This window comes from Montipora foliosa, chromosome 9, assembly GCF_036669935.1.
Source record: "Montipora foliosa isolate CH-2021 chromosome 9, ASM3666993v2, whole genome shotgun sequence".
NCBI classification, from domain to species: domain Eukaryota; kingdom Metazoa; phylum Cnidaria; class Anthozoa; order Scleractinia; family Acroporidae; genus Montipora; species Montipora foliosa.
The window spans coordinates 8180740-8208239 of record NC_090877.1 but is presented as its reverse complement, the minus strand read 5'-3'; the positions used below and the strand labels follow the sequence as shown (position 1 = coordinate 8208239).

The 27500-nt window shown below is 38.6% G+C and overlaps 3 protein-coding genes across 4 annotated transcripts in view; 1 reads left to right on the top strand and 2 right to left on the bottom strand.

Moving 5' to 3' along the window:
• LOC137970361 (myosin-10-like) overlaps positions 1–8044 on the bottom strand; it is a 47217-nt gene extending 39173 nt beyond the window's left edge. The window contains exons 1-6 of the mRNA XM_068816882.1: positions 7928–8044; positions 6475–7056; positions 6141–6297; positions 2801–2828; positions 1094–1241; positions 571–663 (exon numbers count right to left, since the gene is read on the bottom strand). Coding sequence (XP_068672983.1) covers positions 571–663; positions 1094–1241; positions 2801–2828; positions 6141–6297; positions 6475–6798 — 750 coding nt within the window. The 5' untranslated portion in view covers positions 6799–7056; positions 7928–8044. The remainder of the gene's footprint in view (positions 1–570; positions 664–1093; positions 1242–2800; positions 2829–6140; positions 6298–6474; positions 7057–7927) is intronic.
• A 2642-nt stretch (positions 8045–10686) lies between these two features.
• LOC137970846 (TGF-beta-activated kinase 1 and MAP3K7-binding protein 1-like) lies at positions 10687–25374 on the bottom strand. Of its 2 annotated transcripts, none has more exons than XM_068817466.1 (7): positions 25249–25374; positions 22096–22348; positions 19518–19645; positions 18450–18647; positions 15614–15783; positions 13958–14331; positions 10687–11636 (listed from the first exon to the last, which is right to left on the bottom strand). In XM_068817466.1, the coding sequence occupies exons 1-7, from the start codon at positions 25291–25293 to the stop codon at positions 11173–11175; spliced, it is 1632 nt and encodes a 543-aa protein (XP_068673567.1). In that variant the 5' UTR covers positions 25294–25374; the 3' UTR covers positions 10687–11172. The 2 variants fall into 2 exon arrangements, with proteins under 2 accessions (XP_068673567.1, XP_068673568.1); XM_068817467.1 differs by having other exon boundaries at positions 25210–25323.
• Positions 25375–26311: 937 nt separating this feature from the next.
• Positions 26312–27500, top strand: part of LOC137969654 (DCN1-like protein 3) — a 1890-nt gene continuing 701 nt past the window's right edge. The window contains exon 1 of the mRNA XM_068815985.1: positions 26312–27500. This exon is cut by the window's right edge and continues 701 nt beyond it. Coding sequence (XP_068672086.1) covers positions 26412–27317 — 906 coding nt within the window. The 5' untranslated portion in view covers positions 26312–26411 and the 3' untranslated portion in view covers positions 27318–27500.

Below are 27500 nucleotides of genomic sequence, written 5' to 3'. Positions count from 1 at the left end.
GAAATTAATAAAACAGGTCCTACGTAATAAGGAATAATTAGGAATGGACTACCAATGCCAAGAAATGAATTTTAAAAAGTCAGGCATGCAGGTTTCAATTAATTTATTTAATCAGTTATCCTCTTCTCCAAGGACAAAATTCCACATTCAAATTTGTTCTGTAAACCCAATGACTTTTGTGGAAGTGAAAACAAGAAAATATTAATAGTCCACTAGTTGTCATCAGAATGATGAAATTAATAGAACAGGTCCTACGTAATAAGGAATAATTAGGAATGGACTACCAATGCCAAGAAATGAGCTTTAAAAAGTCGGGCATGCAGGTTTCATTTGATTTATTTAATCAGTTATCCTCTTCTCCAAGGACAAAATTCCACATTCAAATGTGTTCTGTAAACCCAATGACTTGTTTTAGCAGTCCTTTGCCCCATAGGAGACTCGTATTTTCCTGTTCCTTATCACTGTCCACATCCAGCTGGTTCACAGCCTGATTATTTTCCTTCATGTATCCCTCAATACATGATCATGTAATATTTCAGACTAATCAAATGGAATAAATAAAATACTTACAAAACGCGAAGAATTGTCATTCTTCACAGTCTTGGCATTTCCAAAAGCTTCCAAGACAGGATTAGCAGCCAAAAGTTGTCGTTCCAATTCCACCTACAGAGAAGAAAGCATTCATTTTTACATTACAAATGTTAATAATATTTATTTATTATTATAATTTCAATTATCATATCTATGCAAACAACCACATTTAAAGCATCGCAAAAGCAAGTATCCAAAATGTCCTGCCTCACCAAATTAATGCTTCCTCAGACAAAAACTAGAGAGTTGAAGCCATACATGAGACAAAGATAGGCTATATGTAATTGATGGAATAAGAGGGTTTCCACTCTCTCATAGCTTCTTAATCAAATTGTAAACCTTAGCTACAGTGCGATTATAAACCTAATCTACAGTGCAATTTCAACAAATATTTCCCCAGCAAACTGGGCACTTTCATCCTAGGAAATTAACGTACTTTGCAAAGAAGGCCAAATTTTCTAGACAGCAGTTGATATAATAAAAGGAAGAAAGATCTAATTACCTGCCCATGGGTCACGCCAACCTTTGCACTAACTGTTGAGGTTTTCCTTGGTGTCTGTTCTTTCTTTGAGTGGGAGTGTCCAGCCACAGATGCCAAGTACTGAATCACTTTCTTTGTGTTTTCTGTCTTACCTGCACCAGACTCTCCACTTTGAAAAAAACAATAACAACAATTTAAAAGGGATCTGGCAGTACCTACAACTTTGGCAAATTTTCTGATTAACTCGTAAACTAGTGAAAGATAACCAAATTTGGTCACAAACAGTGTCACGCCAATAAAACCTAAGTAAACTTCTAGCCTCTGGCCTTTACATGTACTCTTCCATTCAATGAAAGAATAGATTTTGGTTGGCAAAAATGATAAGCCTTTTTTTTGAACTTCCTGATTACTCACAAGAGTATCTAGACTTTCAAAAGCCCTTGGTCTCATGTAGATGGTACATGGGACAAAGGAATTTTCATACTTGATTGGCGTCAATTCTAGCGACTCAAAAACAGGTCCCTGAGCTAGACCAATCAGAGTAGTCCTTGCGGACTCAAGGGGAAAGAGTTGTCAATCAAAATATTCCATACTCAGTAAGTGACTTTCAATACAAGTGATGGATGAAGCTACAGAATATTCTGAATTGCACGACTATCAGAGGAAAACATTTCAAGCATATCTGTCTTGCAGAGATGTGTTTGTCTGCTCCAACCAGAGCTGGAAAAAGTCTGACATTTGAGCTAGCCCCATACACTTTTGATTGTTTATTTGGAGAGGATTGCAATGCTGTCGTCTTCACTCATGAAAGATCTGGTCTTTAGCCTCAATTGTCGTGGCATTAGAGCATCATATGTAGGAGACAATTGTTCGAAACAACAGTTAGGGGACATTTCAAATCTTAAGTATAAACTGGTGTCTGGAAGTCCCGAGGCGGTTCTCAACTAATATCAACACATTTTCCGCTGACTCAAACAAAATATTTTAAAATGTGTGCATTGCGAAATGGTAAGTTTCATAAAGTTTTATCTCTACTTCTATTCCCAATCTAGCATGTTTAATTCCGGTCTAGCACATCTCCTACATCTGAAATCTACCTGATCTTTCATGAGTGAAATCAATTAACTGTCTTGATGATTCGAAGCTTTCCCTTACTTTGTTATCTTCCGAACTAGTGTTTCGTTTCTGTGAGCACAATTACTGCAACAAGTGTTGGTCCAGAAAGTCACTGGAGATCTCCTTTCCAAGCGGCGACTCAAGATTGAAGTAAGCTTTCGGTTTATTTTATCTTTGTTTCTGATACCTTTAGCACAAAGTAAACAAACATCTTCGATTGTTTTCATCGGATTGCGCCATTCAATTGCAGAACTTGCGAATGATGTCATCTCCTTTAGGACGCCAAACGCAAATGAAAACCTTGCAAGCCACACAAGTTGACCTATCACGACTTCGTCGCTCACTCATCTGCTTCGCATCCAAAAATCGCGCTTCGCTCACCAAAATATTTTCGCCTACGATTCTCATGAGGTCGACTTATGGCAAGTCTAAAGAGCATCAAGCATGCAGATTTCAAACAATTTTTAAAAACTGAATGATCTGCTTAACTGACTGAATTTTTGTCAAGAGTTTTAAAGCAACAAAACATTAAAGCATTTTCCTTGATCACCAATGGACTAACGGTAATCTTTTTACAGGGTAACAAGACTATCAGTGAATGAATTGACTCACGTGCAAAGAATTGACTGGTTTTCACGATCTGCAACAGAAATATACATAAGATATTGATTAATGAATAAATGAATGAATGAATGAATCAAGAAACCAAGTAATTGGAGAGAAGGTCAATTAACTACTAGTACAAATGTACTTTCTACAAAATGAATGCCTGTGATGGCCACATTTTACAATACAGGTACCACTGCTTTTAGGTTGACTTACAGACAAAAGTAATTAAAAACAAAAGGACCAAATCACCAGAAACAACACAATGCCAAAAGTCAATGATCTACAAACAGAGAATGTGGACTTAATTTCCTGAAAAATTTAGAAGGTGTACAAGGCTACTGCCTAAGGGAATTTTTGGGAGCCCTTTGGGCTTCCAAAAATAAAAGTTGGGAGCCCAAGCCACAATTTTAGGAGCCCCGAATTAATTACAGATTAATAATTAATTAATTAATTAATTAATTAATTACACATGTACACGTTATCATATAAAACTACTTTTTGCACTCAACATATTTTGGAGACCAGGATGGTGATGTGCTAATCTTCTTTTGTTTGTCCCTATCCTATAGGCTATTTGTGCACGCAATTGAAAAGAGGAATTCCATGACCTCACTGACCAAGCTGTTTTCACTCTCTGATTTTATTTTTTATTACCCATATGCAGGCATGCCTTATTCAAGAAGTACCAAACAAAAAATATTAATTTGTTCTGAATTTTACGAAAAAAACAGCTGCGAAACTAATTTGAAGACACATTATGCAAACCAAGTAAATCAACAAACCAACTGGATGTTTAATTAAAACCCTTTCACTCCTGTAAGGGCCACTGAGACTTATAGATTTTACTCTGTCTAATGCCAGACGATTTTACTTGTCAATGGGGAACCCCACAGGAGTGAAAGGGTTAACGAGAATCATGACTCCATTACAAGAAAAAATAGTTGGTTAATTTCAACTTAGAATTATTTATCTTTCGGATTTTGTAGTATTGACAGCGTTCCACACCTTTGACGGCATGAAATGTATGTACTTAAGGTTACAATCTTTTCTGTGCTACTTTAATCGGCACCATTCCCTGTGCATGCAGTAAGAGCCTTGCATATCTTGGAAAATTTAACAATCACATTTGTATCAATGAAAACACAAATATTCCAGATTTATTAATTGTTTTCTTTTATTAGCAAATTCTCGCCAAAATTAACCGTCCGCATCGATCGAAAATCCAGCTCGTGGGGTCGACAGCAGGTAACTAAGATATATTGCCAATCGTCACTCATCCGACTCCCAGGAAAAAAAAAGCCCTCAAAATTCCAAATCAACAAAAAAGCAAGCAAAGACGAAAACCGAACATGTGGAAGACACAACAAACAGCCCATAATTGTGGTATTCCATATTTGGCAAATCACATGTTCCACCCAGTCTCCAACTGCCATAATGTTATAAAATGGCTGCAATTGAATGATAATTTGTTTCTTTGTCGCTACTTTGTGAAAATCTACCGCGCTCTGATTTTAGCAAATTTATTAATAGTTTTATTATTTAGAGTCAACTTAATAGCAACAAAATTTATGTGGATGTTAAGTGGAAATGACCCATGTTCTGAAAGATTTTTAGGCGCCCGTTTTGCACAGAAACTTGGTCGCCCAGGCAAGTAACTTAGGCGCCCCAGGCGCCCGGGCGCCCGTTAGGCAGCAGGCTTGGTGTAATGTCACACTATTTTACCACTTTTCAACACAAATAATTATACATAATATTATTATATCTTTGTATCAGTGGACACTAGAAAATATTGCTAAGTTTCATAAACACAAATCATCTAATCACCTGTAATTTTTCACCCCAATGAATTAAAACATAAAAACATTTCCTTTTCTTTTGAAGTTTGGACATCAATTGGGTTTTACAAAAATTGCCAACAATTTCTTATGAATATGGATAATATGGCTCATCCTGCTTATTTCATTTGAGATCTTCTTTCTCATTGGGAGTACGTGTTAATGAAAGACACTCAACCAGTTGACTTAAAACGGTTAAAGCAAGATTAAGGAATACTCTTAACTTGGGCAACTAAACAGTCGAATAGCTAATACAAAACTAAGTTGAGTAAATATCAATAACATGTTCACTTTTTTGTTTTCCAAAACCAATGATCCAAGACCCCAAAATCACTTCATTTAGCCTACTGACACCTTGTTTAAATTAACTATGTATCTGAAATTTATCCAATCTCTTGAGTAATTATTATCCCTTTTTACTCATGAAATGTAAGGTGCCAATGTTAGATTGTGTTTAACTTATACATTTTTGTCAAGATTCTGTTTATGGTGTTTGTTAAGCCTTAATATTGTCTGGTAATTTAAGAACCCAGTGATGAAAATTCTTGTCGCATTAATTTTCAGTAAAATGCATTCAAGAGGAAATATTAAAAAAACAATGATCAGACTTGATTTTCAGAGTTTGATAATATTATTTTTAAGTCAAATGTTTTGTATCTTTCTCTTTTCAGGAAAGAGTGATCTTAAATCAAAGGAATGAATCTCAAGGGATTTTGAACTAAGAATGTTTTATAAAGCAGAGTAGCTTTTCACAATAATTTGTTTCAAATACCCACAACAAGTGGCAATCAAGATTAATGCACTTCGTTGTTTTCGCTTCGGTCCCGTGTTGCTCCTAATAGCACGACCCAGTGTTTAGTATGCTGGTCGATTTCAATTCCAAGTTAATATTGGTCATTACGTGAAAATGACATCGTGTAAACCTAACATGTACTTTTCGAGTCCCACATCTGAATTGCACACGCAAAACAAATTTCATGAAGAACACGTTCTTACGGTAGAAAGCAGAAGTAAACCAATCGCCAAGAAAAGTAAACACATATTTATTAACAAGGGGAGGAGGCAAAAACTAACACAACTGCGGGATATGAATGCCATAAAAAGGTCCATAATAAATGGACTGCTTTATAAGAAGAGCAAATAATTTACATGTACAACATTTTAAGGGACAAAAAGGGGAATTATTAAAGGTGTGTTTGGGAGGCAATAGAACAAGGATTTCCTTTGCTGAAAATAAACTCGGCTTTTAGCTGCATGCTGCAAAAACTATGCAATTATCGATAACGACTTAAAGCAAACCTGAAAGATATTAAAAGTTTAAATTAAGAGATAAAAACCAGGCGAATTCGTGACTTCTAAACGGTGCAAAGAAAGATTAGCCAATATTTTCAATTTGGAGCGCTGTTTGCATGGAATTGATGAACGAGCTCACAAGCACGTTTATTAAAAGAGGGTGCTCTTCTTATTAACCACAGAAAAATGGGATTGGATACACAGACACAACCAACCTTGAAGCATGCTACGATAAGCTGTGTCCGTAATAGCGTAGATATGTGGAGGTACTTCATGTCGTTTCTTGCCGCGGTATAAATCCACAACTTTATCGGTGTAAATGGGCAAGCGTTTGTAAGGGTTGACGACTACACAGAAAAGGCCTGAATATGTCTGTGGAAATAATCAGACCATTATTAGAAATAACAACTTCACCGATCACATTTTCAGTGGATGAATGCTGCAATGGTTTCTATACCTAACTTCCGGTGACAGAATTCAGACGCGATGCAAACTCCCGAATAACATTAACACCCAACACAGCCCCGTTAAGAATAACAAATCACTTACGTAGATCAACCCGGAGAAGTATCTATCCTTTAGGTTGTGGAGTACACTAGCTTCGTTCAAACAGGTTAAGTCGGCCATGTCTTCCACTTTCTCAAATTTGGGTGGGTTCATTTTTTGGATATCATCTTTGTTCACTGTTTTTCGCTTTCCACCCTCCAACTCAACAACGGCCTGGTCTTTTTTGTCTTCTTTCAAACTGGCTGCAACAAACCCATGTTCGTCGTCTGGGATCCATACTAACTTTCTTGCTGTCCACTTTGCTTGGGCCGCCGGATCAGCAATGGTTGCCCGATCTACGGCCAAGTACTTCATCTCATTCTCCATGTTTGATGCTTGCCTTTCAATGCGAGCAGCGCTCAGCCAACCACACTAACCACTTTTTTTTTTCGAAGCAGATGAAATGCTGCTTTCCAAACCGGTCTCCAGTAGGGGAAATAAAGAAAAGGTTATCACAGTTGCAAATATTTCCACAAGAGTTCACCAAGAACTCTCGCCGATGAAACCTACAATGAGCCTCACCCCCGTGACATGACGTCATAAGTCTTTCCTGATTGGCGGAATTGTCATGCAACGTTTCGTTACCTTGCGTGAAGGAAAATAAAGTATTTAACACATTACTTCTGTTTTCCCAAGCTCCTTTAAACATAAACCTAACTTTTTCAACAACAAAAAGATGAATGACAAAACAAACAGGAAATATTTTAAGCCTTGTAAAGGCTCCAGCTGAGCGTCTATTTGCGGATAGCAGTGGTTACGTTACGTCTCGATATGACTTGATACAATGATCATCGGAGCTTAGCTTCCTCTCAAGACACACCTCTGCAAAATTATTTTTAATATGTCGATCTTTTTCAGAAAACGGACATCGTGTAAATCGATGGCAAACTTTGACAAAACAAAAACCTTGCTTGAAATCTAGCACTTCTTTAAAGCAATTTCCAAAGTAAATAAAAAGTTGCCAATGATTCGTGGGTATTGTGTTATCTTTAACAAGAATGTGAAATATTTCACTTTCTTTGGGCAAACATTCCGGTCACGAAAGAAATTTTTGGTTCAATATTCATGTAAAATTCCAACCCGTCTTGAGGTGTCACTTGCGGGTTTTCCTGTATGGCGAAAGAACGGAAAATTTTTGCTACCATTTAAGGCAATTCCGAAGTGATCGTACGTGAGGTCATCGTCATACAAACAAAACCTCCGATGTGCTTCGTTTGGTTAAATCAATGCTGTCGTCATACACAACAACAAAACAAAGACAAAAGGAACTCCGTTATCCTTAAAAAATGTTATATAAATACTACCGAGGTATATATTCTGTAGAGGAAGAAAAGGATCACCATATGGCGTGAGTTTTTGCGCTTGGCGCGTCACTTGAAAAAGGGATTATCCCTACAAAAATTCAGCACGCTTAAAAAAAAAGAGGTATCGTTTTCAGGAAAACTAAAACACATACCTGGCTGATCTATAATGAAAATATCTTTTTTTCAATCAGTCTGGCCACTGGAGGTATTTTGAATGTCAAGAAGTTAGGGTTTGGCCCACATCTCTCGCTTGTTGTTAATAACAGTTGTAAGTGAGTAGCGATCTTGAGTTAAGTCTCTTAAATATTTTTTCGAGATAGTTCACTCGATGATTAGACATCTTAGCTGACAGGGGAGGGGCGGGATTGGGCGAGAGTGTGGAAAAATGCCCTTGACGAGTCATTCAGCAACGTCAAAGTATCAAACATATTGAGATTCGCCTTGGCCTTGGGTTTCACGCCACGCATGACTTCCGGTAGCTGAGCGATCTCTAGCACCAAATCAGCCAATCAGCAAACGCGCACCGGTGGCTTCACCGGGCTGCCATGCGGGAGGTCGAAGGGAGGTGCCTACTAATTCAAAGGTATTTTCTCGCGGTTTACTGAATATGCGGGAAAAGCAGATCTTAACAAGTGTTATTGAAATCCAAAAAGAAAATTGGGGGTAACCACGCATTTTTCGAAGATAATTAATCAACAATATTTGTAAAAAGTTTTAAAATACAAAGCAATGTATGGCGTTCTTTTCCAAATTGTAGCTCAATTATCTCTGAAAAATGCGTGGTTACCCCCAATTTTCTTTTTGGATACCAAGATCACTTGCTAAGTTCTGCTTTCTACGCATAGTTTTGAACCGCGCAAAAATATCCCTAGATGGGCTCCTGTCCTGTATTAATAAGCACCAGCAATAGGAAATCCGAATATCTCGAGATGCGCAGAAAGTATGCGCAATAACAATAGTAGGCACCGTCCTAAAAATAACTGAAACTGAAGAAAGTTCTGCCTTTGTAATTACATCCGCAAATGATTAGACTTCTCACATAAGGACTATAAACCGCGCGTATGCCCCGTTTCAGAACCCTTGTTCATAAACTCTATGGCACGTTAAAGATCCCGCACATTACATAGCAGGTCCACAACCGTCAGCTTTCGATGCCACCATCTTTCAACATGCGTTTTTCCCGGTGTTGTGGTCGGCTTGGCTTAAGTAACCTTTTAAACAATGGACTACTGATTGATGAGACCTCATAACAACGAAACAGGCTGTAGTGAAATTGAAGGAGTCCGAAATGCTGAAACTGGTATTGAAAAGGAGAGGAATTTTGCAATTTTAGTGAAAGCGATGTTTTCAAGTATTTAGCTACTAAAGAGCAAGAACAAAACAAGGCGTCTTTTTAAACATTGTTTGTAGAAAAAGACGCCATATAAAATGAAAATCCTTTCCCGTCAAATTTTGAGAGTTTCGATGAAGTTGTTTTGTCGGTCAGCAGGGAGTCAAGTGAGTTCATGAAGAAAATTGCGGCAAGGAGTCAGTTATGAACTATCTATAACGATGAAACCTAATTTTTCCACCTTTGGCATACCGGAAAATGATTTTGGGGTACTTTTTTTCCACAAACATCTTCTTATGTAGAAAACAAGCAGCAAACTCCGTGAAACTCGGGAAAAAAGAGAACAATTTGCACGTGTTTTTCCACCCTCAGCGCCGGCCTTCGTGTATTCTGATCGGCTAACGGAAAATACGTTGATCAGTTTTTGGTTCTAAAATCGCCACTTTCTCAAAACAAAAAGATTAGTGTCAATAAACGCTTGATTAGCGTGCAAAGAGAAAAAGAAGGGCATACGAACCATATGTGTTGTCGGCCAAATCCGGTCTCAGGTTGAGTTTAACTAGTTTAACCTCATGTTACCAAGCAGCTATCAACCCCCAAAATGGACTGAAAGTACTCGAACTTGGACCCTACGTATCTGTAGCCCTATGTTTTCACCACTACACTACGTCCAACGACGAACGTGCTTAACCCAACACAGTTCTTTACATCATTTACCTTTTTATAATAAGTCAATTGATATCCACGTATAGCAACCAAAACTAATCCAAACCTGATTCTGATTTTTCTCTAGCCTCATGCACTACTCAATTGAAACCCGCCCCCCCCCCCCCCCCACTCCCACCTCCGGGACGTAGTGGGCGAGTATCGGGGACATGGCCGTGGTATTACCCTTTTGTACCTGCGCATTTCTCCCGGGGGACGGGACAGTGACGGTTTGTTAAAGGCCCACATTTAAGCGATAGGCACTGCGTGTCGCGGAACATTATATGTATGAAATTCATCCAATTAGATCGCTACAATTTGGAACGCGAATTTCTATAACAAAAACAAACGGTGGAAAAGCCTGTCGGTTGAAGATGGGCCTTTAAGATAAGAAAATGTATTTACATTCGGCGGAGCTGAACTGTAAGTGATAGCGACAAAGAACGTAAATATTTTCCTGTTGGCATGAAATGCACGGGTGCCGCTATGGCATTGAATTAGTCTATTGTTATTTAGATATATCAGGTTTGTCAGGATGTAATGTATTCATCTCAGCTCTCGAACTTTCAAATTTTATTTTAGATCACTTTGTATGTCTGGAAATCTTATATTACCTCTAGCCCCCAGAGGTTAGTGCGCCTGCATTTGGTTGGGGAATACGTTCCTATTTTCCCACTGGGTTTTTGGGTTTGCGTATCAGGCCGTTGCACATGCTTTAGCCTGAGTGGTTCTTACTTTATGTTTACTTTGTAACTAGTATCTTATCTGAGCTTTGTAACGATACTCGGACGGCATTAAACACTCAGGCTCACAGTTCGAGCTGCACTCCCATCCTTGTGTACGAGTCATGAATATAAATAGGAACGAGACTAATCATAGCTTTCTAAGTTACATTTATTAAGCTTCACACCTGAGTGTGTTGCAATCAAAAAGGTTGCAAGGAAAACCTCCCCAATTTTCCTTTTTTTGGAGTTGAAAATCATGGCCGCTCATCGTGGGAGAGAATAGGCTCTATTTACATAAGTCAGAGTGCGTTGAACGTTTCCTTGGAGACAATGCAAATTGGAATAAAAAATCTCAGTTCTAACTTGATTGCTTGTAAAATAACACGTCCTCGCCATCTTCCACTGTTCTGTGGTTAGCTGGATGCAGTTCGTGTCCAACCCGACTCGAAAAGCTGGTAAGAGATTACAAACTAATCTTCAATAATGGGGCAAGTATTGTAATCAAGCCTGGATAAAAACACATTGTCTCTTGGGACGTTTTCAGAGTGAGTTGAACGTATCCTTACAGAAACTGCATGCTGATGATTTCAAACGTTATTACGTATTCGCATTTTTCCTCAATTTCGTCTGTAATCATTTAAGCAGCTGTCTCGGCCGTATTTTTGTCCCATCCGTACACATGGTCTTCTCCGAACTCCGCTACCTGCCGAAAGAAGTCCGCGAAATTCACATACGGCTCGACTCTAACATCTTCACCATGCTTCTTCCCGTCGCCCTCGGTCTGACCAACTTCCACTCCTCCTGGGGTTGTCTCCTGTTTTCCAAATGCACCTGGCCCCAAAATACTCATCGTAGGAGAGGACTGGTTTGTAGAGGAGGCAGAACTTTGCGTCTCAGACCGCGAACTAGAGACAGTGAGAAGTGGTGGGGCCGCGTTTGTTGGAGTGGATGTAGTTGAGCTCGGAGAACTGACGGACTGCGACTGTTCTTTAGGCTGAATTCCTTGCGGTATGTACAGGGATGGGGCGTTACCGGAAATCGTATTTGCTGGGTTGTACGGAACAGATACCGGAAGAACGCCAGGACTTACTGGAGGCATACCTGAAATGGATTCAACAACAATCAAAGAGGGTGACAGCCCACAATACACCATTTGGTATAAATAAGCACGAGTAATTTTTTCAAAGATCAAGGAAATTATTAAATTCTCAACCTCGGATAATGGATAATGCATTTCGCGTGCTCTGATTGGTTCACTCAATCTCAGTTATCAGCTCATATAACTTACTTTGACCTTATATGGTAAATGATTGCGCTAAGCCGGCGCTGCTAAGCTAAAAATTTCTTCCCCGGAAAGCGAAATTTCTCTCTGAATAAAGTCAAAGTAGAAAAAAAAAAATGTGGAAAGTTTGGATCAATTCCGACGTTTAGAAGTACGTGAAAAGGCAAGAAATGTTTTTGTGATGAGCCTACCTCTGTCTGACCACAAGGTATTAAACAACATCGCATCTTCATCAAGTTTTTGTGATTTCGCTCGGATTTTCTCGCTTCCTTCGCTCGTAATTCTTACTTCCAAATTTTTGGAGTTAAAGGAATTTAATAAAACAATTATTCCGCGTAGCGCCTCGTTGGCTATTTACCATTTCATGTCCAACGCGCGCTCATGTAATAATTGTTAATTATACGAGTCCGTAGGGTGGGACCGATTTGTAGCATTTGAAGAAAATTAAAAGTGCCTATTTATTCCAAATTGTAGCAACAAAATCATGTGATTGTTCATTAATTAATCTACATGGAAAAAAACTGGAGACGACTGGATGATGATAATGATAATGATGATGACACTGTGGCTCGTCACGCGATGTTTAAATGAAATTTGGTCAATAAATTATTTTTCAGCTGTATTTCTGGTAGTAAGGTAGTCTTTTCAATTGACAAAAATTTCAAGAATGCTCAATTAAACTAGATCTCACACAAAGCGATAAAAAGGGTAGCCCCAGATCTCACGGGTCAACGGCAATTTCGACGGCACGGTTAATACTTCGTCAGCATTATCATCACCATCGACGTAACCCATTCCTTTTAGTAGGAGTTGCTTGTGATATTTTGACATTGGTGGGAGCAAAAAATGAATAATTTTGCAGTCTTACTGAGAGACAACTGTCACATTTGGAGTCAACAGGAGGGTGGTGCTTGTCGTGGACAAGACAAGAGACCGACCGCAGTTGAAGGCAACTCGAAGGCTCCTTTTTCTTCAGATTCTACCGTAACTTACGGCAGGGGTGAGCGCTACTCCAATTCCGTCGCATGCAAAAGTTGTCCAGTAGATCAGTAACAGTGATACTGGTACTGATCATTTTACCCACCATAAATGGACAAAAAGCTGAGTGAACTTTGGAGTACACGACCTGGGATTCGAACCCAGAGCGCTGAGATGCAGTCCGCAAGCGACATCAAAGTCACAACGCACACTCCATCTGCTTGTCATAAAAACAAGAAAATCCTCTTTTTTGGCGTACTTCTCGATTTTCAGAACTTGCTCCATAACTGCGGCTAACAGGCAAGAAATGAAGCAGGTTTTACTGTGTTTGTGCCACAAGCAGCAAATTTTAGTCCAATATTCAGAGGGGCAACACATTGCCATTAATAAAAGGGGGTAGTTTCTAAAGAAACTTGTGGTGCCGCGTCGGTGGGGAAGTAGCACACAAAAATTTGGTTTTATCAAAGGAGTTGATAATGTAAATTGACCACCGTACAGAGATCCTAAAAGCTGACGTTTCGAGCGTTAGCCCTTCGGTCTGACGAAGGGCTAACGCTCGAAACGTCAGCTTTTAGAATCCCTGTACGGTGGCCAATTTACATTATCAACTCCGATGATAACACCAAATTTTTGTGTAACACATTGGTCATTGTGTCGTCATCGTCATCGTCATCGTCATCGTCAAGTTTTCATTGCCCTAATCTCAGACCAAACTCATTTGTAACTGATGTTGGAATATTTGCCCTAGGGCAGGAAATCTTCGCAGGAAGTTTGAAAGAGGCCACACACATGGACTTAGCTCCTTTTAGAACAAATATTAGGACGTTTCTCCACATGTGATAGGATGTTATTTTTGGAATAGTATTCTTCTAGGAATCAGACAGACGTCTCCTATGCATTCTTTGAAGAAGTCGCTGTATCGTCGTTCTCTTGTCCAGTACCAATTTCCCTTTCCTGATACTACATCTTATTAACATTGCCTGTGGATATTTATGTGTTCTCTCTTTTAAGGCGATAAAGGGCATCTGATTAGCTTTACTATTTCAACCAATCAGATCGCTACAATAAGCAATGCGAATTTCCATAACAAAGACAAACGGTCGAAAAGGACGAAAAGCCTGTCGGTTGAAGGTGGGCCTTTAGAGTAGAAACTGTTTCTAACCTGACATTGCCTGCCTGCCAGAAGCTCTTGGACTCTTCAGGCTGTTTGCTATTTCCTCCTTGAAAATTCTAATCAGTAACGTCATGTCATCTCTCTTCTGACACTTGGACAACTGGGTCATGTATGTATCATGATGCCTCCTTCCTATTTTGTCCATAACAGCTTGGGCTACACCAGTTAGGTTGTTTTGGTTGTGGAGTTCTTCGACGACGAGACTAACAACTTCAACGTTGGAGTCGGTTTCAATGTCAGCAACTTCTTCGATTGAACGGTAAACTCCATCAGACATCAGAACCAAAGCATAGAATGTCTCATTGATCGGAATTCCACCATAAATATGGGGTTCCGCAATGACTGGTTCTCCTGAAGCAACACTGAAAATGATCAGAGAAAAATCTGAGAAAATTCCTAGTGCTTGTGAAAGGAGAAAAACTTATGACCTCGAAAAACTACAAATATCACTAAAATTTGCTACTTGCGAACGATTTAAAAAAAACTGCGAACATTACAAAAATTGCAGAAAATGGCTGACGTCGTAAACATAGTAAATTTAGTTAAGAGAAGATGGAAGGCCGAGGGGAGAGGAGCCCGAAAGAAAACAACGAAATCTTCCAAAAACTGCGAAAAATCTCTTGTTTCGCAATTCTTGTAATTTTCGCAGTTTTGTAACAGGGCTCCCGATTTTTGCAGTTTTCGTGGCTGCGTGCATTCCTAGACATAAGAGGGGATTTAAGGACCAAACACAAAATTCAGTGTCAAAATGCACCCTCGCCCACCTTCAAAACCGCCGGCTGGTTTTCACAGTTTTTTGGAACTTTCAAAGCCTACAATTTACCAGTAAAAAGACAAAGAGTGAGGTCCTCACTGGTAATGTCCAGATTTTTTAGTTCTCCTACTTTTAAGACTTTTTCCCCAACCCTGAAATGTTGCTAGAAAAGAGTACAAGCCTATATAGACCGCAGCCAGAAGTGAAACTCTTAAAAGTCATGGTAGTTTTAGTAAAGTTTAATGTCAGTGTTTCCCCACGTACTCCATGAACCGGTAACTTGTCGCAGAATTACACAAGCTCTTGATGGAAGTCCCTTTAGGAGATTGTGAGTGGCGTTTAAAGGTTTTTTCTTAGCTTTCAAAAGGTTTGCCTTGTAAGCAATTTAGTTTTTAGTTCTTAAGAGTTTTGCCTCATAGGAGGTCTCACTATCACCTTTCTGCATCTCGTGTGCTGCCCATGTCACTCTCACAAACATGCCCAAAAATGGCTGTCTTCCTTCAGTGTTCGACGATTTTATTGTTGCATGTTTGCAAATGTTATTCTTGAGTGTTCAATGTTACCTTCTGGATATTTGTGACCTAACTCAATGGTCATTTTCTTTGGTACCTGGTTCCTGTGGCATCCATGCCTTGATAAGATTTGTTTCTGCATATGTTAGGTATTAAATGTCCCTGTTCTTGTTTAGTATTTATGTTACTGTTGACATTTTTGTGTCATATTCTGGTCCCTGTTGCTTGTTGTAAAGTTTCCATTTTGCGAGTTTATAGTTTGTGTGGCTTGTCGGCTCTAGCTTTTGGAAGGCCTCTCATAGGCCTTGTATCAGAGCAGCACTTTTGATAAACAACAATGTGGACTGAGAGAAGACAAAAAAAGTGGTGCTACTATACCTTAGAATATCAAAGTCTTTGTAGCCACCCTTCACCCCATAGTCTCCAATACTTCGTGTGTTCTCTTGATTTCCAATTCTGTGGTTCCTTACAATTTGCTGAATGTCGAGACCAAGATTTGCCAGGCGAGTCAGCTCCTCCTTGTTATTTGTAACATGATCAACACTAAGCTACAAATGAGAGTAATGGCCTTTGGTTAATCAATATGCTAAGCACAAGCAGAGAAACAAAATGGGACTTGAATTCTGTAGTGTCGGCTATAGTGTTTTCACATGACGTCACGGCGGGCCATGCTGGTGTCCTCAGCTAATCCTCTGGGAATTGAAGTCTATTATCAAGCAAACGTTTTCTTTTGTTTCAGTGGAAAAAAACAAGGTTACTGATCACGTGAGTGAAAACACTCTATTCCAACTCATGCATGAAAAATGAGAACAATAGGTTGAAAACCAGGGAGGACAAAACCTATCTACTTTTCCATCTTTCTATTCTATTGTTAATCATTTTCTAAATTTCATGGTAGAATTTAAAGAAATTACTGTGAATTGGCACAAATTTAAAGGCATTACATTAACTCTTGCTGTGATTCTCACAATTCTGTGGAATCTCACCTGCAGGCACCACATGCCAAACTGCGTTTTGGCTTAAATCAATCAAATTTCCAAACATAGCCGGGAAGATCAATTCCACCTCCAGAAAGTGAAGTGGAGTTTTGTTTAGTTCAGAGATCGAATACCATTACGATATGCTTTCAGAAATTCTTCAGTAAAGATATTCGTACAGATTCCATTGCTTTCCTTTGGCATTGAGCTCGAATGTACAAATCTGTACCGTGGGAACCAAAGACACTGATTGGTGGTCACGCACCAATGATTATTGATTTCTTCACCAGTGGTTGGCATTGGAAGTTTATTGATGGAAGCCAAAATGCAGTTTGGTCATTGCTGCCTGAAGATGAATTCCGCAGCATTAAGAAAATCGCAGTAACTTTCTACAAGGAATGCTTGGTTGCCATTTTTTAACTCGAAGAAATTTGGACAGAGAGAAACAGAAAAGAGAAGTCCCTAAGTTGTTGCTCAGGAATAAGAAAAACCCAAGTCCACCTTGATAGCTTGAAGAAATAACACGTCACAACATCTTTCTAGTCTAAATTTCTCCTGGTCTGTGGCTAGCAGGCTGCAGTTCATGTGCAGCCTGATTTAAAAAATAGGTCCGCAATGCATACTTGTGTGGGATTTTAGTCAAATAAACATTGATGATTAGAATGACAGTAAATGTAATACATTTTGTCATGTTATAGTGATAAATATTGAGAAAAGATTCTGTAGAATCCCCAAGCTGCAGACAAGAAAACGGTTAGGGGAGAAGCTTGTTTGGACTTCTAGTTTCAAGGAAATTAGGGGTGCTTACCATTTGTCAGAATAAACCGATTGGGATGACCGGTGAATAACGGTAACAGTTTTTCCTAAATCAGCACACCAGCCCAACGAGATGGCACTTACCATTTGCAATTGTTTTTGGCTGATGAGAGACTGAAAACTGGAAAATTTGGCAAATGGTAAGGAAATTTACACTGTTCTATTAGATGGGAAATGCCATTTACTGTGGTTTGTGTATTTCCCAGTCAGCAGACAAAGCTGGACGTGGCCCAAGTTATCACAGGGGAAGGAGGGGTCGATGATTGAGAGTTAAGAGTCACTGAAGTAAACATTTTGCAGGTTAGGGCTTGTAATGTATTACAATTAGGTGCATTTGAGCATATGAGTTTGTCAGCCAGCAAATATTTTTCAATTAACTGCCAAAATGTGTTAGAGTCAATGCACTTCAGGCATGAACACACTGCTTCAGAGACTCATGAAATATTTGCGTTCGACAAAGAGGTAAATGCTGTCTACTTTTATTCATCAGCAGAAATGTTGGAATAAGTCGCTAGTAGCAGAGGAGAATTTGTTTATGATAAAGCTGAATAAATCAGCAGGCAAATGCAATTGTCAGCTAAAAGTATTCGTGCTTCCAGCTTACAAACCAGTACGTAAACTATACTGTTACAAATTAATTAGCTTTTCTGTTTTAACATTACCAGTAAATGTGAAAATTTTTGACAGGAAGTTTGAAGGCATTAGTTTTTTAACTTGCGAATCTACAGAAACTGGTGCCGTCATGCAACATGTCAGCAAGTCTTAGTTAAAAGAGGAAACTTCAAATTACTAATTGTAACTACCGTTGTCATTATGTTATATCTGTGCGATATAAAATTGAAGGCATGACTCCTTGCAATATAGCTGGCACAACTCGCTTAATACAAACGTCTGAAAGGAAGACGACTTCCCTTACCTTGTAAATTCATCGCACTGAGGATAACAAGTCAAAATTTGCCAAATGACAACAGCCGCGAAGAGTAATGGCCGCCATACACAAACACTCATTCTCATTCACAGGGTCCTCTCTTCCTAATAGAGACCATGTGACAAACACTTGGCTCTCGTATACAAATAAAGCCAGCCACATCGCCGGTGCTGACAAAGTGTGGGGAAATCCCACACAAAAACTTGTAAGAGAATAAACACTCAAATTCAACATAGAATAAACGTTGTAATCAAGCCTGGACAAAAGTGCATTGCCTGTTGTTTCCTCTTCTAAAACATGCTTACTTCCTGCTGCAACCTTGTGTGGTTCTATTGGTGATGTAACTGAGTTTAGTGTAATTGTGTTAGTTGTTAAATATTATGTACTGGTATGTATGTATAAAATAAAATTACCAAAAAACTTGATTGCTCAATGAAGGATCACAACCTCATAAACTAATAATCATCTTCAATCTCTTGATGATCAAGTTTACCTGTTGTACGGAGAGGTTACCATCTGGAGTCTCCCTACAGAGGAGTGCCCTGGAGTCACCCACATTAGCTACAAAAAGTTTTTTCTGGAAGATAAGAGCTAACACAGCAGTTGTTCCACCACTGATTTCGTCTTGTAAAGCCTGTATCCTGGTTACTTGCTCTGGGAAGTTTTGATATGCCTCATAAGAGCTAAGACCCTAGAAGACAAATATATAATAATAACAATAATGATAATAATACTAGCAATAATAATAATAATAATAACAATAATAATAATAATAACAATAACAATAACAATAATAATAATAATAATAATAATAATAATAACTACGACAATAACAATAATGATGGCAATCCCTTTAATTAAAGTCTAAGTATTAACTAGTTGAGTACTAGAAAAAGGATTACCCAGTTCTAAAAAAACCTCTCAGATCAGAATAAGGAACAAAGAACCAACATATATGATATGAGTTTAAGTCTGGAGTAGACAAACCTAAAAAAACCACGATTCGTCAAAGCATCACAATAAAACCAAGTCAAATGTACCTCTGAATACTCTATTAAATATTGCATAAATTGCTTGAAAACTGAATGCCATAATCACTCATGTATAGACCTGATGACACTGTGGGTATTGCAATATAGGGGAATTTTTACATGTAAATCACATAAACTGATAAAGCCAATTATTATTAATGAATCATTTAACCATATAGTTGGGTCATGGAATGTGGACTTTGGACTACAGAATTGAACTGGATATAAAACACAGGTATGAGATAATGACTGCAGACTGAGCATAAATCAGAGTAAACTGCAAAACAATGATAGCACATACTGACCAGAATATTACAACATGAAAAAATACTGAAATACTGTGACCTTTATGGGAAAATAAAAATAAATCGCCTAAAATTCCTAACCTTTGAACAAAGTGTATGCTACCCATAGCCTCTTGCATATTTAAAAAGCCTTACGTTGCAGACACGCCATAACAAAACTTGTATTTATTAAGTAAATTAATTTATGGGATCAACTATTACCAGTCTGCACTATATATATCATACCTCAGGCATCTGAAGCTGAAGTTCTGTTTTCTCTGCTAATGCATCATCCAAAGATTGGAAGAAACCCTTTTCAACTGCAATGAAGGCTTGCCTGATCGCTATCTTTATCTGATCATCATTCATGCTAGCTGATTAAGGAAAGGGAAATTAAACTTAAATTGCATTCATTAACCCTTTCACCCATGAGAGCGATGCTTGTGAATTTTGCTTTGGAAAAGCCAGACAATTTCCATTGAAGGCTGCAGCCTGACAGCCGAAAGCTCGAAAGTTTTTAACTGTATATAGCCAGTGAACGTTTTTTATAATAATTTTTTAATATGTTTTACCCTGGCTACGGTTCTTCTATTTTTAAAGATAATTATTTCACTCGTTGATTGGGCAACTCTGAGGAGAAAAAACATCGCAAGGCAATCTTTGACAGTGGCTGCAAAGCGGGAGGGCCCCCACTTTTTTTCTACAGTGTTGTTTTCTCCTTAACCTATCCCATCTCACCTCACACCTCTGTGTTCCATACCAAAACCTACAGCCCCCACTTTCAAACGTACTCTGGCACCTGTTTGAAGTTTTCCAAGGGGAACAACAGACAAAGGGCAGGTTTGTACATTACAAGAAAAAAAAAGTAAGTATTGGTCAATGTGTTGACCAACAGTTGGCAGACAGTTACAATAACAGCATTTATTTCAAACATGATTAGAAAGCTCAGCAAAGCTGATGTGGTTGTGTACAATGTGTTGACCAACAGTTGGCAGACAGTTATAATAACAGCATTTATTTCAAACACGATTAAAAAGCTCAGCAAAGCTGATGTGGTTGTGTACAATGTGTTGACCAACAGTTGGCAGACAGTTATAATAACAGCATTTATTTCAAACACGATTAAAAAGTTCAGCAAAGCTGAAGTGGTTGTGTACAATTAATAAAATTAGAGCTAACTAATTACAATAAAACTAATATAAAAACTCGACGTATTTACAATAATTTGACCAACAGTTTGACAATGACTTGGTCAATATATTGGCTGCCTCGTTGGTTAGGATAGGATTCATTACCCTTACCAAAAAAACTGATCAATCAATAGTTATGAATTTCTTATTCAAAAAATCAAGATAGCAATGCTACCAGCCATGTATAAAATGCAAGACGTCCTTGGCGAGAAAAGAAGGTTTGTAAAAAAATCTCAACTAGAGGAAAGACAGAGTTGTGTTTTCATGCCAGGTGAACTGTCAACATCTGTAAGCCATTTTCTGGGTTAACAAAAATGAATTGACATAAACCAACAGAGGCTTTACTCTGGAAACTATCTCATTGCATCCAGAAAATTCAGGATAGTGAAACTAGCCGGTGACGAATTTTAAGTCAAAACAGGTGTCCTGCAAAAGGAGACACCTTAACTCCCTTCCTATTTGTCACTATACTGGACTAGGTACTCTGCAAATGTGGCAATGCAGAACTAGGCTTCATTATGGTCCCTCGGTGATCACAGTGACATCATGATGCAGTGGAACAGGAAGAATCCTTAGAAAAGGCCCAAAGTTGATTGAACTTGCTCTGCCTGACGGCCAAGAAAGTCGGTCTATGTATTAACACTACTAAGACCAAAGTTATTAGGTACTTGTAATATTCCTCACTTGAGTCTTCAGCTTGATGGAGAAAATATCGCGAATGTCAACAATTTTCAATATCTCGGTTTATACATTGTGTTGACCAGGAAAGACATCAAGTGCCAGAAAGGGATGATAGAATGGGAACAGCCCCCTTTTCCCAACCAGTTAAAGCCTGACAGACCAGATTCTTTGGCCATTGTCTTTGGAGACCCTAGGGGGACCTCATTTCTAAATACACTCTGTACCACCCAACACATGGTAAGCCAAGACCTGGTGGACACCAAACTCTATAATTTCCACAAATATGCCGTTACGTCAAAGCTAATCAATCCAGAAAATCCCCCTCTCTTCCTCAGAAAATTCGTACTTTGGCACAGGACCGCAAAGCTTGGAAGTGCATGGAGGTCAACTACTGGCATCACTAGGAGCCCCCATGAACACCTCAGCCAAGCACAGAGAGAGTGACATGACACTGAAATCAGGCCACACTACACTTTCCGAAGAGGGACAACTTAAATACGGCAAAAAACTTCCACAGAGACACAAGGATCACAAAAAAAAAAGGAAACCAAGCAACTCTTAATGCTATAATTGTGTGTTCACAAATCAAGGTTGTTAAAGGCAAGACTGTCAGGATAACAAGACACCAGGAGCAATTTCTAGTAAGTAATTGGTACATGTAGGTTGCAGAGAAATTCACAGCAATTGCCACATTTCAGAGACACAACAGCAAGATTTGTTGATGTTGATTAATTTAAACCATTGACTCCCAGGGGTTCCCCATTGACAGAGTAAAATACTAAGTCTGGCCAGTTTAGGCCGGTTTGGACATCAATAGGGTTAATGGGGACATCGTTTTTCAGTGAATTATTTAGCCAACATAAGCATGGCAAAAGATGTGACAAGGGGTCACAGTGCCCGTCACAGCTCTGATGGACCTTAATTAACTTTATGTTTGAAGTGGAATAACAAACCTGTCAGTTGCCCAAGCAGGAGTTCTGCAGGGAGGCGTTGCACTGTAAAATCTGAGGCACGTGTCCCATCATGGCCGTCAAACACACCATAAAGATATGTGTCGTCAACATTGAAATGGAAGCTTCTATCCTCAAACTCATGTTCCTCTCTTCTTCCACCATCTTCTCGATACCTCTGATTTGTTAAGAAACCCACACCTGACAACTTACAAACTGGAAGATCATCTGTCCAATTCTCTGTGGGGCTCTGAGACTTAAAGAGCAAAGGAATTAAGTCATTAAAACAAATTTTATATGCAAGGGAACTGTACAATGTGATTACCCATTTAATCTTACCATATAAATATAAATAAAATTTAATGTTTTATTGTTCACAGTTTATGTTACAAGGGTACTATCCCGGGGGGCACTTTAAGAAGTTCTGGGTGGGGATGTGCCACTGGGACCCTGGAACCCTGGATATCTTAGCAAGATATCGGGAACTAAGCGATCTGTTAAGATCACCGATCGTTTCACATGTACCTCCACAAATGTCATTTATTGCATAACCTGTATGTTATGCAATAAATTATACATTGGTGAGACGGGTAGACGACTAGGTGACCGATTCCGCGAACACCTTTGCGATGTTGAGAAGAATGACAAGGATGCATCTAAGCCAGTCGCTCGCCATTTTAATCTGCCTACATCTAGGTACGACGGAAAGCCACAAGAATCTAGAACAAAAATTCATCTTCCAAATCGGCACCCTTAATCCTCACGCTTTTCATTTAACTAATATATTCCTATTTTTCACGTTGCCATGTTACCACCAATAGCGTAGCTCCTACTCTACTATAAAAACTACACGTAACCCATAATCCCTCGATTCGCTCTGACGAAGGGCTAACGCTCGAAAAGTCAGCTTTTAGAATCTCTGTACGGTGGCCAATTTACATTATCAACTCCGTTGATAAAACCAAATTTTTGTATACCAGAGCTAGTTCAGCTGAATTTTGCTACCCTATACTAGAGTAAACTCCCATCGATTTCCGTCTAAATTCAGATTCTTGACAGTTAATAATATCCAGAGGTGTTTCAAGATAGCCATTTATTGACACTGTTTACGTAAGTTTATGTAAACTTAAACTTTGCCAATTTGAATTTTTTATATTTTTGAGTGGAAATTTCTGGTTTCCTTAGTCTGGTCAGTTCGTAAAAAATGATACCCTATTCTAGACCAAAAGGCTATGATTTATATACTCTATCCTAGAGTAAACTGCTTGAAAACCATACCCTTCACAGTGGGGCATACCTATATAGTCCATATATGGCAGTAGCTCCCCCCCCCCCCGGGGTTACTATCCCCTACCTAGGTAAATCCCCAGCAGTAACTACAGAATAGCATTCTCTGAAGAATGAGTCAGAAATATATACAATAGATGTTATCCTTATTTTATCACATGCAAATAGTTTTCTAATAATTTATAATTATTATTATTGTCAATAATAACAGTAACAATAAAAAAGTCTATAACTTTATTTCAGTCTTTCATGAATTTTGCAGCACTTCTTGGTTTTTAGGAAAAATTTGAGCACTTTCTTTATACTGTGGGCAAGTTTAGAGAAATAGTTGTCTTCAAGAACAGTTTCAGAAGACCAGGATTATTTTATGGTTGTGGAATTGAATACATGTAATAATATTATTGAAACTCGATGAGGAAAGAATGACTCTTGTTAAGGAAATTCATGTTTGCTTTCCCCTTTTCAGAGTGTGAGTCAGTGTTTGCTGTTTGAATACATGCCACACTTCAAAATCTAAAGTAATTTTTGTTTGAAAAACATTGATGTCTTGCTCAGGTCATAATATTTCATAAACAACAGAAGATCAATTCTTTGGTTAAAAAAAGCAAGATTTGGGTGCCATTTGAGCATTATTTTGTTTTTTCTGGAGCAATATTATTTCTTTGTCATTTTTCCAGTGCAATGAGAACCAGTCAAAATGGGGAGAAAATAAATTAAATCAAATGAACACAAGGCAGATCAGCTAAATAAAAATTGTTGGTTTATAGTAAGAGGTGGAAACAAAAGTACTGGAAGAATAACGCTTCAACATAGAATAGAGAACCAAAAAACTCAACCCTCACACGATGTCAATTCAGGAATCAAACCTGGGCCACATTGGTGAAAAGCAAGTTTAAGAAACACACTGGTAAACTTGAGTTCGAGTAAGCATTTAATAAGAAATCGCAATACCAGATCTTTTACAGACTAAATCAATACCAAAGAATCAAAACTATCTGCGGTAATGTAGGGCTAAGCAAAGGAGCAGTAATTGTCTCTATTTACAAGTTCTTCCTGAGTTACTATGGTTAGCAGATAACCACATTTTAGGCGGCTTCATGCACCACAGGCCTTTTTAGAGACATCACTGCCAAACCACCACTTCTGCTGGAGAGAACAGGACATCCACGACACTGGGGACTTCATCCCTTACTCTTCTTGATTAGTGTGTGGATTCTTTAACGTCCCAAGAGGAACTTATGAAGACCGAAGATATTTGTGAGATAGGGCCTACGGTTTATAGCCCTTATCCAAGAAGGCTTGGATAAAATTACAAAGGCAACACTTTCTCCTCAGTTATTTTAAGATCCTGAGTGTTGATCCGGGTTGATCTGGGTTTGAACCTGCAACATCCCGCATGAAAGCCAGATGCTCAACCAACTGACCCACTGATGAACGGTGGTAACTCCCTTACGGTAAGACATTTTAAAGTACACAAACTTCCTGGTCTTTTAGGGTGCATTCGATTGACTCTATTCTGGAATAAGAATACGTGGAGTGATAATTTAAAACGGTATGTTTGGTGTTTTGAAGCAACAAAGATAATAAACATACCTTTAAAATAGAATTTTAGCGGGCGTTTGACAATTTTCATAAGAATCTCCGTAAAATGGATGAATTTGTAACTTGTATTCCATGTATTCCTATTCCGGAATACGGTCAATCGAAAGTACCCTTAGTTATCAGCTGGACGGTGTGTATGTCTCATCGATACTGTCGAAGTCTTGGGATTTTAACTCGAAAAAAGAGAAAATTAGCACTGGCAGCCCTCTAGCTGATAAATGTACTTACAATGGTGGAGGAGCGTTTCGTTCCCATTAATGATTTTACCTGTTTTATACAAGATGGTGTAGATCGGACTGGAAAAAGTTCCATCTGATCTTCTTAGCCGCAGGAGGCTGGGTCGAGCATCATTCTTTGTGCCCAACCTCCAACGGTTGTGACAGCCTCGTCTCGGTTCCCCTTCGACGCTTGCCACGCGCAGTACATCCTGGCATGAAAAACTTTCTGCTAAAGATGACGTGCAGCTCATCAGAAATCAAATTTCGTACGCGTACGTGCTTAAATGCTACTCACGTGCATCATTTAAGTGTTAATGATTTAAGAGGCATTTTACATACATACCCCTCACAAACATGAAACTTGAAGTTCAATGTATTTTATCACCACATGGAGGTCGAGGAAAGAAAGTAGAATCTTGTTTAATCTTGAGACCTATTGGATATAGAGATGTTGGAGTTTTTTCATACACTTTTTTTTTTAATAAAAATACATTTTATAAGAATATCAAGGCTGATCTGAAATTTGCGAAATTTTAATAATATTTTAAGAATAAAGCAGGGGCTGAGATTTTGAAAAGGATAGATATAATACAATACAATTTTATGTTTTTAACTTAACCGTATAAAATTATTCCTTTCTCTGAACGGCGAAACTAACAAAGCGAAAAAACCTGCACTAGTTGACGCACTAGCTATAGCAAAATGTTCAACGCTAATGACAGTTCGATGAACAGTACATTTAACACATTATTCAGCACAAAAGACAAACTAAACCGCAAAAAAGTATTATGACAAATTCTTTCTTTTAATAACGAAAGCGATGGAGCACGAGTAACGCGATACCGATCTAGATACCAAACACTTGTAATTGATACCCCAATAAATTCTAAAACGGAAATGTCATAAGCTACAATTTAAGAATAATACAAGAATATTTTCAGCCTAAAATCGGCAGAAAAATAAGAATATTCAGCCTGGGCAGGAAAACAACATTCTTTAAAAAAAAAGAGTGTATGCACAGATAGCTTTGCACAGTGTTTGTTCACCGGAAGTTAAGAAGGTGGGACATCCGGTCACGTGGTGTCTATCGCAAGAAAAGTTTGTGACACTCATTTTACGTCGACAAATATTGGACATCGTTGTTTGTGTCAAGGTTGCCTCAAGTAGTCAACACGTACCCGAGCGCCGACTAAGAATTTGAGGTCTGAGGTTATGGGTAAGTGCTGTTCAGTGTGTGTGGCTGACTCGACTACTGATACAGCTCATCATAAACCTTCTCAGCAAACCACAAACACAGTTTCTAGCAGACCGTTCAATCACTCGTATCCACAACACGACGGTAAAATGAACGAACCTCACAAGAACAAAGTTCCTGACAAAGGTGTCATAAGTGGCAAAAACAGTTGTCACGATGTTATAAGAACGTTTCCCCATTTAAAGCAAGAGGTTGATCTTGCAAAGATAAACGCGTTATTTGCAAAGTATAAAGACGATACTGACGACGCTATTCTGGCAGATGGTATGGAAAAGTTTTGTCAAGACTTAGGAGTTGACCCTACGGAGTTCATCGTACTTGTTTTAGCATGGAAGTTCAATGCGTCACAAATGTGCCGATTTACGAGAACAGAGTTCGTCGATGGTTTTGAATCTCTCAACGTAGACTCTATAAAAAGCCTCCAGAATAAATTCCCTGATTTGGAGGCCGAAGTTACAAACGATGTCGAAAAATTTAAGGATTTATATCGCTTCACTTTCAAGTTTGGACTTGATGTGGAAGAGGGGCAACGTGCCTTACCGAAGAACATCGCAGTTCCTCTTTGGAAATTAGTTTTCTCAAAGAACGTACCGGCTGTCTTAGATCGATGGTTTGTCTATTTGGAAAACAGACAACTGAGGGGAATATCACGGGATACGTGGTATATGTTTTTAAATTTTACCGAGGCTATTGATCCAGATTTTGCAAACTACGACGACTCCGAAGCTTGGCCTAGTCTCTTTGACGATTTTGTGGAATCGGAAAGAGAGATGGCAAAACAAATGGCGAAAGATGACTCTTCGTTACTCGAGGAAAAACAGGAAAACGGTATTATCAAAGAGGAAAGTTCGTATTCCTTCTAGACCTTGAATTGTCCATCATGCTTTTATACCTTTTTTGACGTAATCCCCTCTAGCTACAAACGAATCGTCCTTCTTGCCAAACACGAGAACCAAGTTTACATCCAGTCATACAAGAAGAAGGTTTCCCAAACAAGCACTTCACGGTTGTTTTGTTGTAATATTAGAACTACAAAATTCTTTTAG

What these genes read in the sequence shown, in the direction of transcription:
- LOC137970846 (XM_068817467.1), bottom strand. Translation starts at nt 25,293, where the DNA reads ATGGAACTTTTTCCAGTCCGATCTACACCATCTTGTATAAAACAGGTA. An exon ending in TTCAGCTTCAGATGCCTGAG is followed by an intron (nt 18,648 to 19,517) that starts GTATGATATATA and finishes TTTGTCTTCTAG; the next exon opens with GGTCTTAGCTCTTATGAGGC. An exon ending in TGGCAGGCAGGCAATGTCAG is followed by an intron (nt 11,637 to 13,957) that starts GTTAGAAACAGT and finishes AATCCATTTCAG; the next exon opens with GTATGCCTCCAGTAAGTCCT.